Genomic DNA, 12835 nt, shown 5'->3' with positions numbered 1-12835 from the left:
CATTACGTTGGGTTTCTGTTCAGAACGCTGACTGACCTGTTGCCAAGAATCTTTGTGAGCATGCCATGGCCCAAAAATTGAATATAACCCCAGTCAAATATATATATATATATATATATATATATATATATCTATATACATATATATGGGTTTGACCACTAAACAATTTCTTAATCAATCAATTATTAGCAAATGTTTAAAAGAATTTTAATTAACTCCTTCCGTTAATATCTCTGTTAACAGAGCTAATGGAAAATCCTTCAGATAAATTTCAACTTGCTCTCGAAAAACTGATTACTTGTCAAATAAAACTTTCATGTTATTTATTTCTAAAACTATAGATTAAAAAAATTATTTTAATTCATCGTAAAGGGATGAATCGGAAATTCAAATACTTTATAGTTATATCCTCGATGTTTCATGCTTTTAAGACATTTTCGCTTTTATTAATTGCAATTATTCCTATGAAAAAACCAACATTTCCAAGAATTGTTTTATTTTCATTGCATTTCCAATTTATTTTTAGGCTTACTCTTGGATAAGACTAGAGAGGTGGATTAATCGGAGCAGTCGCTAACAGTCATATAATATTAATCACTTCGTAGTTGTTTTATAGTTTATTATTTTATTAGTAATAAAAACATATGACAAGAAACTATTTCATTAAATTGGTACAAGTCACCGATAACTTTCACATGATAGATCTTTTATTATTTATCTGTATTGTATGATTTGAAATAATTTAATAGATACATTTTTATGTTTAAAGTGAAAAGTTCATATTTTTTTATTATTAGATGAAAATTTTTTTAATTTAAATATTTTAATTAAAAAAATAATATATTGAAATAATATTTTTAATGTAAAATAAAAAAATTAAAATAATTTTTTAAACTTTATTATTTATAATATATAGTCTATATTCACATGTATTATTTTTTTAATTTTTCAAGTTGATTCAAGCCAATTTGAATTTATTTATGTAACCCAGAACCTGACTTATTAAGTTAATCTTTAGATTGAATGTAATAATTATATTTTTTATACATTAAAAAAATTCTACAACACCAATTCTAATTTGATTTTTTATAATTAAATTATTTCTTATATTAATTTTAACTTAAAACTATTTTAATTCCTCACGAATGACTTCTATTAAAATTATCCAACGAGAATTATTATTATTCTTTAAAATAATATTGTTTCTTTTTAAAAAAGGTATAATTTTGGTAAAAAAAATATAAGTTTCTAAAAATTCACATAAAATTTCTTAAATATATTCTTTTAATTTAAAAGTAAAATTGAAAAAAAAAACATTTGACAATAAAATCGAAAGGTGGGTATTTCTCAGATCTACCCTTTCCAGTTTCTAGCAACCGGAAAAACGTGAAACTTTGTGTACCAGCAAATTCAGGCTTGACCTAGCAGGCTGCTGATGTCCACGACAAGAACCTTCCGTTGCTGGGCCCAACAACTGTGAGCCCATCGGACATAACTCCGAATATTCCCATGCTCATTAAGGAAAGTGCGCCACACCTTCCTCTTAACGCCTCTCCCTCATGGACAAACAACCACCCAAGACTGACTCCAGATGCCACAAAATCGCCTGCATTTCCTTTTTAAAATCAGCGGCTAATACAAGGGCTTTTCAAAATTCCAATGAGCGGCTTAAAACCAAGCTAATTGTTTCTTTCGTTTTGCCCAAGAAATAAAAAACCGCTCATGTGACCTAACTCCCTCACCACGCACCTACTCTTCCTTTATATGACCCTCAATTAGCAGCCACTCTCCTCACTAAATTTCTCTGTTTAAGCTTATCCCTCAAATCTCCCCTCTTAATTCAAAATCTCCCCTCTGTTTCCCGGTACTATCAACAACAATGGGTAATGATTATAAAAATGTATCTTCGTTACACTGTTTTCTTGATTTTCACGTCGTTTTAGTTTTCATTTTCATCTGATCCGATTTCGTTTTTCTTATTTTTGTTTAATTAACAGCATGCGATAAGAAGATTAAGATCGGTATCAACGGTAATTTTCCCGATCTCAAACATGTTTTTTTTTTTTAATTTCCGGTAAAAGGAACAAAACATTCATTTATTAACGTTAAATAAAATAAAATGTTCATAGGATTTGGAAGGATCGGTCGTTTGGTTGCTAGAGTTGCTCTTCAAAGAGATGACGTGGAACTTGTTGCTGTTAATGATCCTTTTATCACTACTGACTACATGGTAACTATTTATTTATTTTTTTGCTGCTGTTTTCGTTTTTCTATTGTTGTTAACAGTGGCGGAGGCAGGGGGGGTCTGCAAGGAAAATTTTCCCAGCCCCTCCCTTGGCACTCATTTAATATATATTTTAATAAAACAAATTTTTTAAAAATGATTCTTTTAATTTGGCCCTCCTCAAATTTTTTTTCTTGCTCCGCCCCTGGTTGTTAATGATTTTTTTTTTTTTGGGGGGGGTCTGCAGACATATATGTTCAAATATGATACAGTTCACGGTCGCTGGAAGCATAGTGAGCTCAAGGTTAAGGATGAGAAGACCCTTCTCTTTGGTGAGAGGGCTGTCGCTGTTTTTGGCATCAGGTAAAAAAAAAACCGTAGATATTAATAGAAAAATTTGTGTATCTTGCTGTTATTTTACTGGGATTTTTTCTTATGTTTATTCTAATTTCTTTCTGATTATTGGTAGGAACCCAGAGGAGATCCCATGGGCTCAAGCCGGTGCTGAGTTTGTCGTTGAGTCCACTGGAGTTTTCACAGACAAGGACAAGGCTGCTGCTCACTTGAAGGTTTCTTTTCTTTGCATTAATTTAACACAAAATCCATAGAGAATGTATTGAATTATAATCTGATTTTTTATTATAGTGTTTATTTTTACGTAATAAATAAATAATTTGTTGGTTCAGGGTGGTGCCAAGAAGGTTGTTATATCCGCCCCAAGCAAAGATGCACCTATGTTTGTTGTGGGTGTAAATGAGAAGCAGTACACTCCAGATCTTGACATTGTTTCCAATGCTAGCTGCACTACCAACTGTCTTGCCCCCTTGGCCAAGGTATCTATCTATTTCGACGAGTTCTTTTAACTAAATGGAGGTCATGGGCGGATTATTTATTGACCAATCATCATCTTTGCCCCTTGATTTACAGGTTATCCATGACAGGTTTGGAATTGTAGAGGGTCTTATGACTACAGTTCACGCGATTACTGGTGAGCTTAGCTTCATGTTATATCCTGATTTATCTTGTTGCTTTTCTTTGCATTTGGGTTTGAAAGTTAGTCCTCTGATGCTCTGTATCCATGTTATTCAGCCACTCAGAAAACTGTTGATGGTCCATCAATGAAGGACTGGAGAGGTGGAAGGGCTGCTTCCTTCAATATCATTCCTAGCAGCACTGGGGCTGCCAAGGTATGCATTTTTTTTTTTGTGGGGGTGGGGGGGTCATCATAGTTTGTTTATAGTTCATTGCTATGTTTATGTACCTACGGCCGGACCTTATTCTTCTTCGTTCTTTGTCAAATCTCATAGGCTGTTGGAAAGGTTTTGCCAGCACTTAATGGAAAATTGACTGGAATGTCCTTCCGTGTTCCTACTGTGGATGTCTCTGTTGTTGACCTCACTGTCAGGCTTGAGAAGAAGGCAACATACGAGGCTATCAAATCTGCTATCAAGTAAGTGCTTGTTAGAATGATCTTCTAGTCAGAATCTTCTAGCTTATTTATATTCTGATTTTATTTGTTTACCTTGATGGTCTCCAGGGAGGAGTCTGAGAATAACCTCAAGGGTATTCTGGGTTACGTTGAAGAGGATATGGTGTCTACTGACTTCATTGGTGACAGCAGGTAAAGGAAAAGGCTGTGATGTTGTCTTCGTAGACCATGTGGATTGTGCTGGCCTGAATACATGCTTTCTTTGTATTGAATCTAATGGTTGTGCTTTATGCAGGTCAAGCATATTCGATGCCAAGGCTGGAATTGCTTTGAACGATAACTTCGTCAAACTTGTCTCTTGGTATGACAATGAATGGGGCTACAGGTACATTTCCCCCTCCCTTTCCCGATTTTTAGCATTCATGGTACCTTTGCAATTGTCTTCTCCAAAAGGTTTGAAGGATGCGCAGCTGATTGATGATTCCCATTTTTGCAGTTCACGCGTGATTGACTTGATAGCTCACATGGCCAAGACTCAAGCTTGAAGCTGAAGCATGGATGATGAGTTGAAGCGCTTTTTTTGGGATTTTGTGGTTTATGAGCACAAGGTGTGAGATGATGTGCGAAGTTTGGAATTTAAAATAAACAATTGACTCTGATTTTTGTTTTGGACATTAAGCTAGGGATGTACTACAGTTTTATCTGTTTAAATACAAAAAATCAGACGGTTTGTTTTCTTGTTTATCCTTTATATTTCCCCCTCTCTCCTCTGCCACTGGTTTGCTTTGTCATCCTGGGGATGCCATGGGATGCTTCAATCATGATAAGGTCAATTTTTGTCTTATTTTTGTTTATTTCCTAGTTCAAAATAAATGTTGAATAGCAAGTTGATCTCAATTTATGTCGGATTAATTCTATAGTTTGGCATAGCTATAAATTTTGTTGCATCTCAGTACATTTATGGGAGAACCGGCTAGCATTGGGTTTAGGGTTTATATAGAGTTGCATTTCAACCCCTATTCAATTTGCTTTTTAGTTTTTTTTTTCCAATAAATAAATAATTATGTATTCAATTGATATAATTTTAGATATTTTTAAATAATTTTCATATAATATATCCAAAAAGGAAAGAAAAAAAAAGTAGCCACAATTCATGCAGATCTTGTAACATTGGGGTCTTTGAAATTGTATTGAGTAGTGATTTTAAAAAATATTTTTTATTTTAAAATATATTAAAATAAAATTTTATTTTATTTTGATATTAAACATACTAAATTCATTAAAAAATTAAAAAAGGTAAATATAAAATAAATTTATTAAATTAAATGTATTTTTAAAATTTATTCAAATATAAGCACTGTTCTTGAAATATATTAATTTTTTAAAAAAAATATTATTTTTATATCATCATATTAACAATTAATTTTTTTTTTTAAATATCATTTCACGTCACACATGTTTTCAAAATAATTTTTACTTAAAAATCTATGTTTTTTAAAAATGTTATAATAATCATGTTTTTTTAATTAAAATGTAATTTCAAATTGTAATTTAATTTTAATATATTTTCAAATAAAAAGCTTAAATTTACAAACATCCCCTTTAATGATGCTAGTTTTCTTAACCCCTTTTTTAAATTAAATGAATGACTTACGATTTAATTACTCATGAGAATTTTATCAGCCCTGATTTTACCCCATTATTCTTTTCTACTTGTGTTTCTAATTTGGTAAATCAATCCTTTCTTTTTAGAATTTATTCAATAACTTATTTTTGTTTTCTCAATTAGTTAAATAGCTGATTTTTGTTTCAAGTCTCCATATTAAATCCAACCAAATTAGTCAAGAAAATAAATAAATAAATAAATCACAGTGCTACCCTAAAAAGAAGAAAATTAAAAGCAATAAAACTTAAAAGGAAGTAAATCAACAGTTAATTCAAACTTAAACAATAAAATTCGCCTCCATGATTTTATGTTTATTCAAATCAAAGGACCTATTACAAAATTGGTAATAATACAATTATAAAATTTATCCTAGAATTTGGTTAAATTTTTATTTTTATTTGTATTTTTATATTATGAGTTTGTTTAGTATTGATGTAATTATTTTTTTTTAAGTTGTTTTATTTTTAAAATTTTTTTATTTTTAAATGTATTTAAATAATATATTTTTTTAAAAAAATTATTTTTAAAATTAATACATCAGAAAAAATATAAAATAACCAAAAAAATAATTTTAAAGTGAAAAAATAAAAAAAATCATTTTTTTTAAATATTTTTAAATTTAAAAACATACAAACATTTGAAAACAAAAAAACCTACCGCGCACAATAATGATGAGCCGTGCCCAAATCAAATCATAACAAGGCCTCATTCAGCCCAACCTTACTCGGAAATTGTTGGGGGTCTTTTAGTTTCTGAAACCCCAAGCCCTTGCTCGCCGAAGGTAAAACTGCAGCCGAATAGCATTATCATCTAACATTACAGACCAGCGCCGGAGTTTCCCTGCAGAAACTAGCTCAGGTGTTGCTGGCGGGTCAGCTCCTCAATTTTTCGGGTACCGATTCTCTTCTACTTGTTTTTAGTGGTCGTGATTTTATTAAAAATCAAGACCAATGAACAGGGTACAAGTTCTACGAGGCTGTCTTAGAAACGCCCGTGTAGTTTTTAGTCGTGCTGATTATTGCTCTCTTGCTGTCTCATCTTCTTCTTCTTCTTCGTGCGTTTCTCCTCAATTACCTTCCGTGCTTACAAGCACGACTGTATTAGATTACCAAGATAACTGTCTAGACTCTAGAAATCAGTCGACTGTGAACTTAGTAGCTGCCAAAGCTCGTGTAGGAAGCAGTCCTGATGAGATTCTTCTGTCTTTGGCGCACGAACAAGTGTGCCATAACATTGAGGTTTCTAATGATCTTGTTGACAAATTACTCCTCCGCTTTAAGGATGATTGGAAATCTGCTTTGGGTATTTTTAGATGGGCTGGATTACGCCCTGGCTACAAGCATAGACCCGAGGCATATGATATGATGGTGGACATTCTGGGGAAAATGAAACAAATGGATCAAATGAGGGAGTTATTCGAGGAAATGAATCGAAATCATCTAGTTACACTTAACACTGTGGGTAAGGCTATGAGAAGGTTTTCGGGGGCAGGAAAATGGGAAGATGCTGTGAGGATGTTTGACGAGTTAGGAACATTTGGTTTGGAGAAGAATACGGAGTCTATGAACTTGTTGCTCGACACGCTTTGCAAGGAGGGCAAAGTTGAGCAGGCCCGCGCTATCTTCTTGGAGCTTAAATCACACATTTTGCCTAATGCTTACACATTTAACATTTTTATTCATGGTTGGTGTAAAGCCAATCTAGTTGATGAAGCACACTGGACTCTCCAAGAGATGAAAGGGCATGCTTTTCGACCTTGTGTAATCAGCTACTCAACCATCATCCTATTCTATTGCCGCCAATACAATTTTTCTAAGGTCTATGAGCTCCTTGATGAAATGGAAGCGCAAGGGTGCCCACCAAATGTTGTTACTTACACCACCATGATTGTTTTTCTGGCCAAGTCACAGAATATTGAGGAGGTTTTACAACTAAATCAGAGAATGAAGTCAGCCGGATGTAAACCTGATACACCTTTTTTCAATTCTTTGATTTATATATTAGGGAGAGCTGGCCGATTTCAGGAGGCTATTGATGTTTTTGAGAAGGAGATGCCAAATGCCGGGGTCTCCCGTGATACATCTACTTATAATTCCATGATTGCTATGCTCTGTCATCATGGTCATGTATCAAAGGGCCTTAGTCTTCTCAGGGAGATGGAAACATCAGCACTTTTCAAACTTGATGGTCAGACATTCTACCCATTGCTTAAGTCAAGCCTTAGAACTGGAGACATGAACTTGTTGAGTCAATTATTGGATGACATGGTGAAAAAGCATCAACTAAGTCTTGATAGATCAGCCTATGCTCTTTTAATTCATGGCCTTTGCAGAGCAAACAAATGCGAGTGGGCTTACCATCTGTTTGAGGAAATGATCAGTAAAGATATAGTACCGAAATATCAAACATGTCATATGCTTTTGGAGGAGGTCAAACTGAAGAGTATGCTTGATAGTGCTGAGAAAATTGGAGATTTCATGAAAAAAAATTATAAATGCAAGGCGCAAGCCTCCCCGGTGAACTTATTCTAATTATCTCTTTTTCTAATACTTATTTGTCTCCCATAGCATGTGGTATACTAATACATGGCATTTTGGCACAGTGGTTCTATTTTTGGTCATTTTGGGCATATTTGATTTCTCACTACTTTATTCATTTTCTTAAAAGAAAAACAAGTGCTTGGCAGGTTGAGTTCATGTTTTGCGCTTGTACTGTCTACAATTGGATTTTCTGTCATTGGTAATCAAACCAAGGTTTGGATCGTGATTGTGAAGGTCATTTTCCTGACAGTGAATGAAATCAAACAGTGAGACATGAGATTCATAGCAAATTGAAAATGAGTCCCCAAAGATGAACACATTAGTGAAATAAGTTATTGTGTCCTATAATGAAGAAAATAATATGATAAACACCGGTTCAATATCTTGTTAAAACCCAACTGTACTTTTGTTAGGTATCGTTAGAAGCTAATCATAACACCAATGCATTTGTCTTCTTTTCTCTTGCTATGTTTCACTTGCTCTCTATGCTTCAAGTCTATGTCTTTGTATGATTCATTGAATTCAAATCTCATGGAAACAGATGCAAACAATATACTCTCCATTTATGCCATGTTATTCCAAATAACAAAATAAAACAAGCAAATTAAGGGCAGGCTGTAAAATTTTAGATGTAATTAGCCTTGCGAAATAATTTAACTTTATTTCTCACATAAAATGATCATCAATCAATCAAGGCACTTGCAAGTGTGGCAATGTCTCTAGAGCAAGAGGGGTTCCTGTGGTCCTAAAGGTTTTAAATCCATGTGCAAAATTTCACCGTGATTTCTTATTCCTGTATCCTCGACGATAAACGAGGAATGATCTTCCCTTGCCATATTAGCTACTTGATTAGCAACCTGTTTTTTCTGCAGCATGAAGCATTATAAAGCGGCAACCTGCTTGACATGTGATGCAAACGAACTCTGTTTCAGACAAGCACCTGCCATAATTATGTGATAGTTATTAGCAGATGCTTACATTCAACTGTCATGAGTACATCCTTGTCTAATTGAAGTATTTTTGTGTGAAATTTTCCTTATTTGCGGTTATTTGAAAGTAATGCAAGATACACTCAAAGAAATACCACTCTTGTTTTCAGAATGAGATGTTTTGGGGAACAGATTTGATATTCGAATTCTTGTATTCAATATTACCTGCCCCAAGCAATATTCAAGAGAATGCAGCTGACCATATATATGTCATTTCTTAGTTGCTTCCCAGCTGGCAATTGCATACGAGTCTTGCATTGTGCTAGTGAATGTGATATGAACATGCTGTCTTAAGATTGCTCTATTTCACGTATGTTTTTTATCTCTTTGCCAAACTCGTACGGACACTCCCTGCTCTATAAGTTATCTTGAAAAAGACACTCGTTTTTTCCTACAGCTTGTTGTGAATGCTTAGACACTCTTATGAAAGCGTGATTGCAGTATAGTTCAAATTTAATGAGTATTTTAGTTAATTTGGGGCCACCCCTTGTGTGAGGTTAATGCATGATGACAATGATTAGTGATGAAAGCAAAAGGAGAGAGAGAGTGATTTTTATTGATTCCCTGCAAAGCTGCAAAGTCAGCTGTATTACTCCATTGACTGCAGTGCTGAGTACATTGAGGTAGTGACTTAGAGTTCTTAAGTTTGATATTCTGGGCACCTTTGGTTTTAGTTCTATAATACCTTAGTTTATGCTTTCTAGTAATGGAAAATGGGTTGGAGGCAAGATTTCCCGTGAAAACAGAATATGCTAATGGCTACTGCTGATTTTGCCCGAAACTGTGGACAGTGAAGGAGTGAAGATACAAATTCAACCTCGCCTCTGCATAATGTGGATTAATAGGCTGGTCGGTGGCTTTTTTTTTGTTTGGAGGTTAAACATTTTAATAAAGATCCCAGATGACATGGTTTGTCTCCTCTCTTTGAATCCAGTAAGTTTCGAATGATTTGGTACATTGCAAACCTGGACCTTTACTGTTTCTGCGCTTGCGTTCTATTATGTATCTTTATTAGTTTGTTTGACTTTCGGTGCCCATTGGAGGAAGCATCACATAATCTTGTCTGTGTGCTCAGATACCCCTAAAGAATTGTAAGAAAATCATATCTTGTGATCCGATGTTTCTGATAAGTGATGAGAAGTAAAACAAAACCAAGAAGCGACGGCGCATGGGCCCAGGCATTTGCTTCAATGAGGATGTCCATTGTCCCCGGAGAACATGAAGCCAACCATGGGCCAGTTTTCGAGTATTTTACAAGGCAAGACCTTTAAATTTTTGCTCACTATATTTTAAAGCATCAATCTCCCAGAGCAAAGCTTCCCTTTTGTGCAGGGAGGAACAAAAAGTAATTAATAAAGAGCCCGGTTCATGACCAGGACTTCATTCAGAAATGCAACCACTTGATCAGCAAGGTTTCCTCATGAGAGGGTGATGAAAAGACACATGATAGGGTTCAACAGGGTGCAAAATATTTACACGGCCTGGTTTAAATACGTACTAAGAAGTGATCGAGGGTAGTAACAAGCTTGAAGAAGAGAAACATTACTGATAAGCAGGGAGATTACTACAGCGAAATTTGGACTGGCTACTGTATCAATTTTGATTTTCTTGTGGTTAAAGTAGAGATTAGCGAGTTTTGTACAGCCCAGTTTGTTGAATTGAAAGCGTCGAATGTTCTCTTTTTACGCATTTTGGGGGGCGCTGGACCTCCTGCTCTGCAGTAGAATCTCAATCAGCATGTTTGGTGCCCATGGCACTTCGGTGGCTCCAGCTCTCACAATAAATTTCACAACCAGTGGATTATTCCATCAGCTAACCAAATCACCAAATCTTCTGATCTTTGAGATATTTTAAATTTTAAATTTTTTTTAATTATTTTAATATTTGATGTCAAAAATAAATTTTAAAAAATAAAGATATATTATTTTGATATATTTTTTTAAACAAAAAATATTTTAAAAAATAATAATTATTATATTTTTAAATTCCAATACTCAAAAATCATGAATTGATCATGAATTATACACATCCAAATTATCAAATTTAACTCCTAATAAATTTTATTAAAAAATAATATAAATTATGTGATGTTAAGATTTTAAATTAAATTAGTTCTTTTAATATGGTATTAGAGTTTTGATGACTAAATGATCATGAATTTGAATTTTATTATCTCTATATATTTGATAAAAATCAAGCATAAGATAATATAAGTTTATATAGATGTCAAGATAAAAAAAAATTTATTTTAAATTTGTTAAAGAATAATATAGATTATATTTTAAAATTTTTTATTGAAAAATAATATAAATTATATTTTAAAATTTTATTTAACAACTTAAATTATTAAATTGAATTCATTTTGTCATGCTGACTTTCAACACCAACTAATTGCCATTTAACTACAAATCATTGATGTGTATGAACTTGCTTTGAAAAAAATCAACAAATAATTAATTTTAAAGCACTTTAATTGAAGACAACTGAATCGACAAGTGACTTTCCTCGCAACGACTCAAGTAGTTAGTCTTGAGTTGGATCAATACTAAACAAGAATCAAAGGAGAAAACTTGCGACATGATGATGGGTTCGACTCCTAAAGAAAAAGTAAAAAATTGATTGCCCGAAGGCTTGCATGAGCAGTTAGGTGCAGGTTCTTTATTAGTGGAGGTAGATGCATGGGCCTAGCAAACTTTCAGTTACTTCAACGGCAGATTCAAGCCACTAGTTAATGTCCCTTTTCTGTTCTGTCCACTGATGCAAGTTCCGGTGAGTTGGTGACATCTGTGAAGATCCCTGCACAGAGCACTGGTGTCTGAAATGCAAGATCAGAACGTAGAAGGGGAGGCTGTAGAACGTCCTACAGAGAATTCGATACAAGAAAGCAAAGATATGATCAATTCTGTGTGAATGCTGCGTGAATCCTGTTGTTGAGATTTCCCTTTCCAGGGACAGATGGAATTCATGAACATTGAACACTCCTTTTCTCCACCACAAGAAAGAAATATATCTCCAGAAAAGCTAAAAATTAAGTGGTAGCTTGTAAATGAATAAAGAAGAAAAGAATGTCGATAAAGAAACACTCTTTTCTAATTGTACAGAGGGTGAGTTTTTACCATTAAAAATGGTGGATGAGCTCTTAGAGCGGGATATCTAATACTTTTAAATGATTATTTATAACATTAAAAGATGTCACTTGTCACTTAATAATTTTTTAAATTTATTTCTTTTAATTTTTATAATTAATTTTAATATTTATAATTGCTAGAATAAAACTGAATAAATTAAAACATAACTGTTTCATTAACAATTATTTAGTTTCATTAAGTATCATAATATTAACAGTTATAATATTTTAAATTTATATAAACTTGTTATTACATGTGTAGAACATATATAAATAAAACAATATATTTTCTGCCTTTGTTTTTTTTTAATTCTTTAAAAGGTTTAAAATGCATAATTATATCCTAGATATGTTTTATTTATACAAAATAAATAAACATCTTACCAAACTCTATATTTATTTTCATACCCAAACTGTCAAACTGACATTAGCATGCGAAGTGCGAACAGTTGAAGGTTTGGTATAGCCCCATTGGAGCGGCAATTTCTTTCTTTGCCCCGTTTTTGTCTCCTGGGTCATGTTCCCTCCTGGCTTTCTTTCTAACAATCTATTGGAGGGTTGTTTGTGGGTTTCCGATAGTTATCTGTTCTCTCCACTGTGCTTCGTTTAACTCCCACAAGCTGTCTTGCTACGTGATCTGATTTTTGTTCCTGAATTCCAAGATTCCTTATCTTTGCAACTTTCCCGAAAATATTCTCACATAAAAAGAATTGATTTCACTTTAAAAGGTGAAACTAGTAATCATTACTGGCTAATGGCATTTCCCTCTTGCAACTTTTCCTCCCATTTCACAACTTGCAGCTGGATTCTTGAATTCTCTACGCTTGATTAACAACTCTGCTTATAGTTTCTGGTTTTAT

The 12835-nt window shown here is 33.4% G+C and overlaps 2 protein-coding genes across 3 annotated transcripts; both read left to right on the top strand.

Moving 5' to 3' along the window:
- Window positions 1–1674: 1674 nt before the first annotated feature.
- Window positions 1675–4397, top strand: LOC105137505 (glyceraldehyde-3-phosphate dehydrogenase GAPC1, cytosolic). Of its 2 annotated transcripts, none has more exons than XM_011043269.1 (12): window positions 1675–1883; window positions 1998–2030; window positions 2130–2275; window positions 2433–2587; window positions 2694–2793; window positions 2911–3057; window positions 3152–3212; window positions 3314–3411; window positions 3532–3674; window positions 3762–3845; window positions 3949–4038; window positions 4150–4397. In XM_011043269.1, exons 1-12 carry the CDS (start codon window positions 1880–1882, stop codon window positions 4196–4198), a joined length of 1110 nt encoding a protein of 369 aa, XP_011041571.1. In that variant the 5' UTR covers window positions 1675–1879; the 3' UTR covers window positions 4199–4397. The 2 variants fall into 2 exon arrangements, with proteins under 2 accessions (XP_011041571.1, XP_011041572.1); XM_011043270.1 differs by having other exon boundaries at window positions 1684–1883; window positions 2130–2230; window positions 2472–2587.
- Window positions 4398–6051: 1654 nt separating this feature from the next.
- LOC105137504 (pentatricopeptide repeat-containing protein At3g04130, mitochondrial-like) lies at window positions 6052–9061 on the top strand. The gene has a single exon (XM_011043268.1). The coding sequence runs from the start codon at window positions 6270–6272 to the stop codon at window positions 7848–7850; it is 1581 nt and encodes a 526-aa protein (XP_011041570.1). The 5' UTR covers window positions 6052–6269; the 3' UTR covers window positions 7851–9061.
- The last annotated feature ends 3774 nt before the right edge of the window (window positions 9062–12835 follow it).

This window comes from Populus euphratica, unplaced genomic scaffold (genome assembly GCF_000495115.2).
Source record: "Populus euphratica unplaced genomic scaffold, PopEup_1.0 scaffold81.1, whole genome shotgun sequence".
In the NCBI taxonomy this organism is placed as follows: domain Eukaryota; kingdom Viridiplantae; phylum Streptophyta; class Magnoliopsida; order Malpighiales; family Salicaceae; genus Populus; species Populus euphratica.
This window is presented reverse-complemented; position numbering and strand designations above follow the sequence as displayed.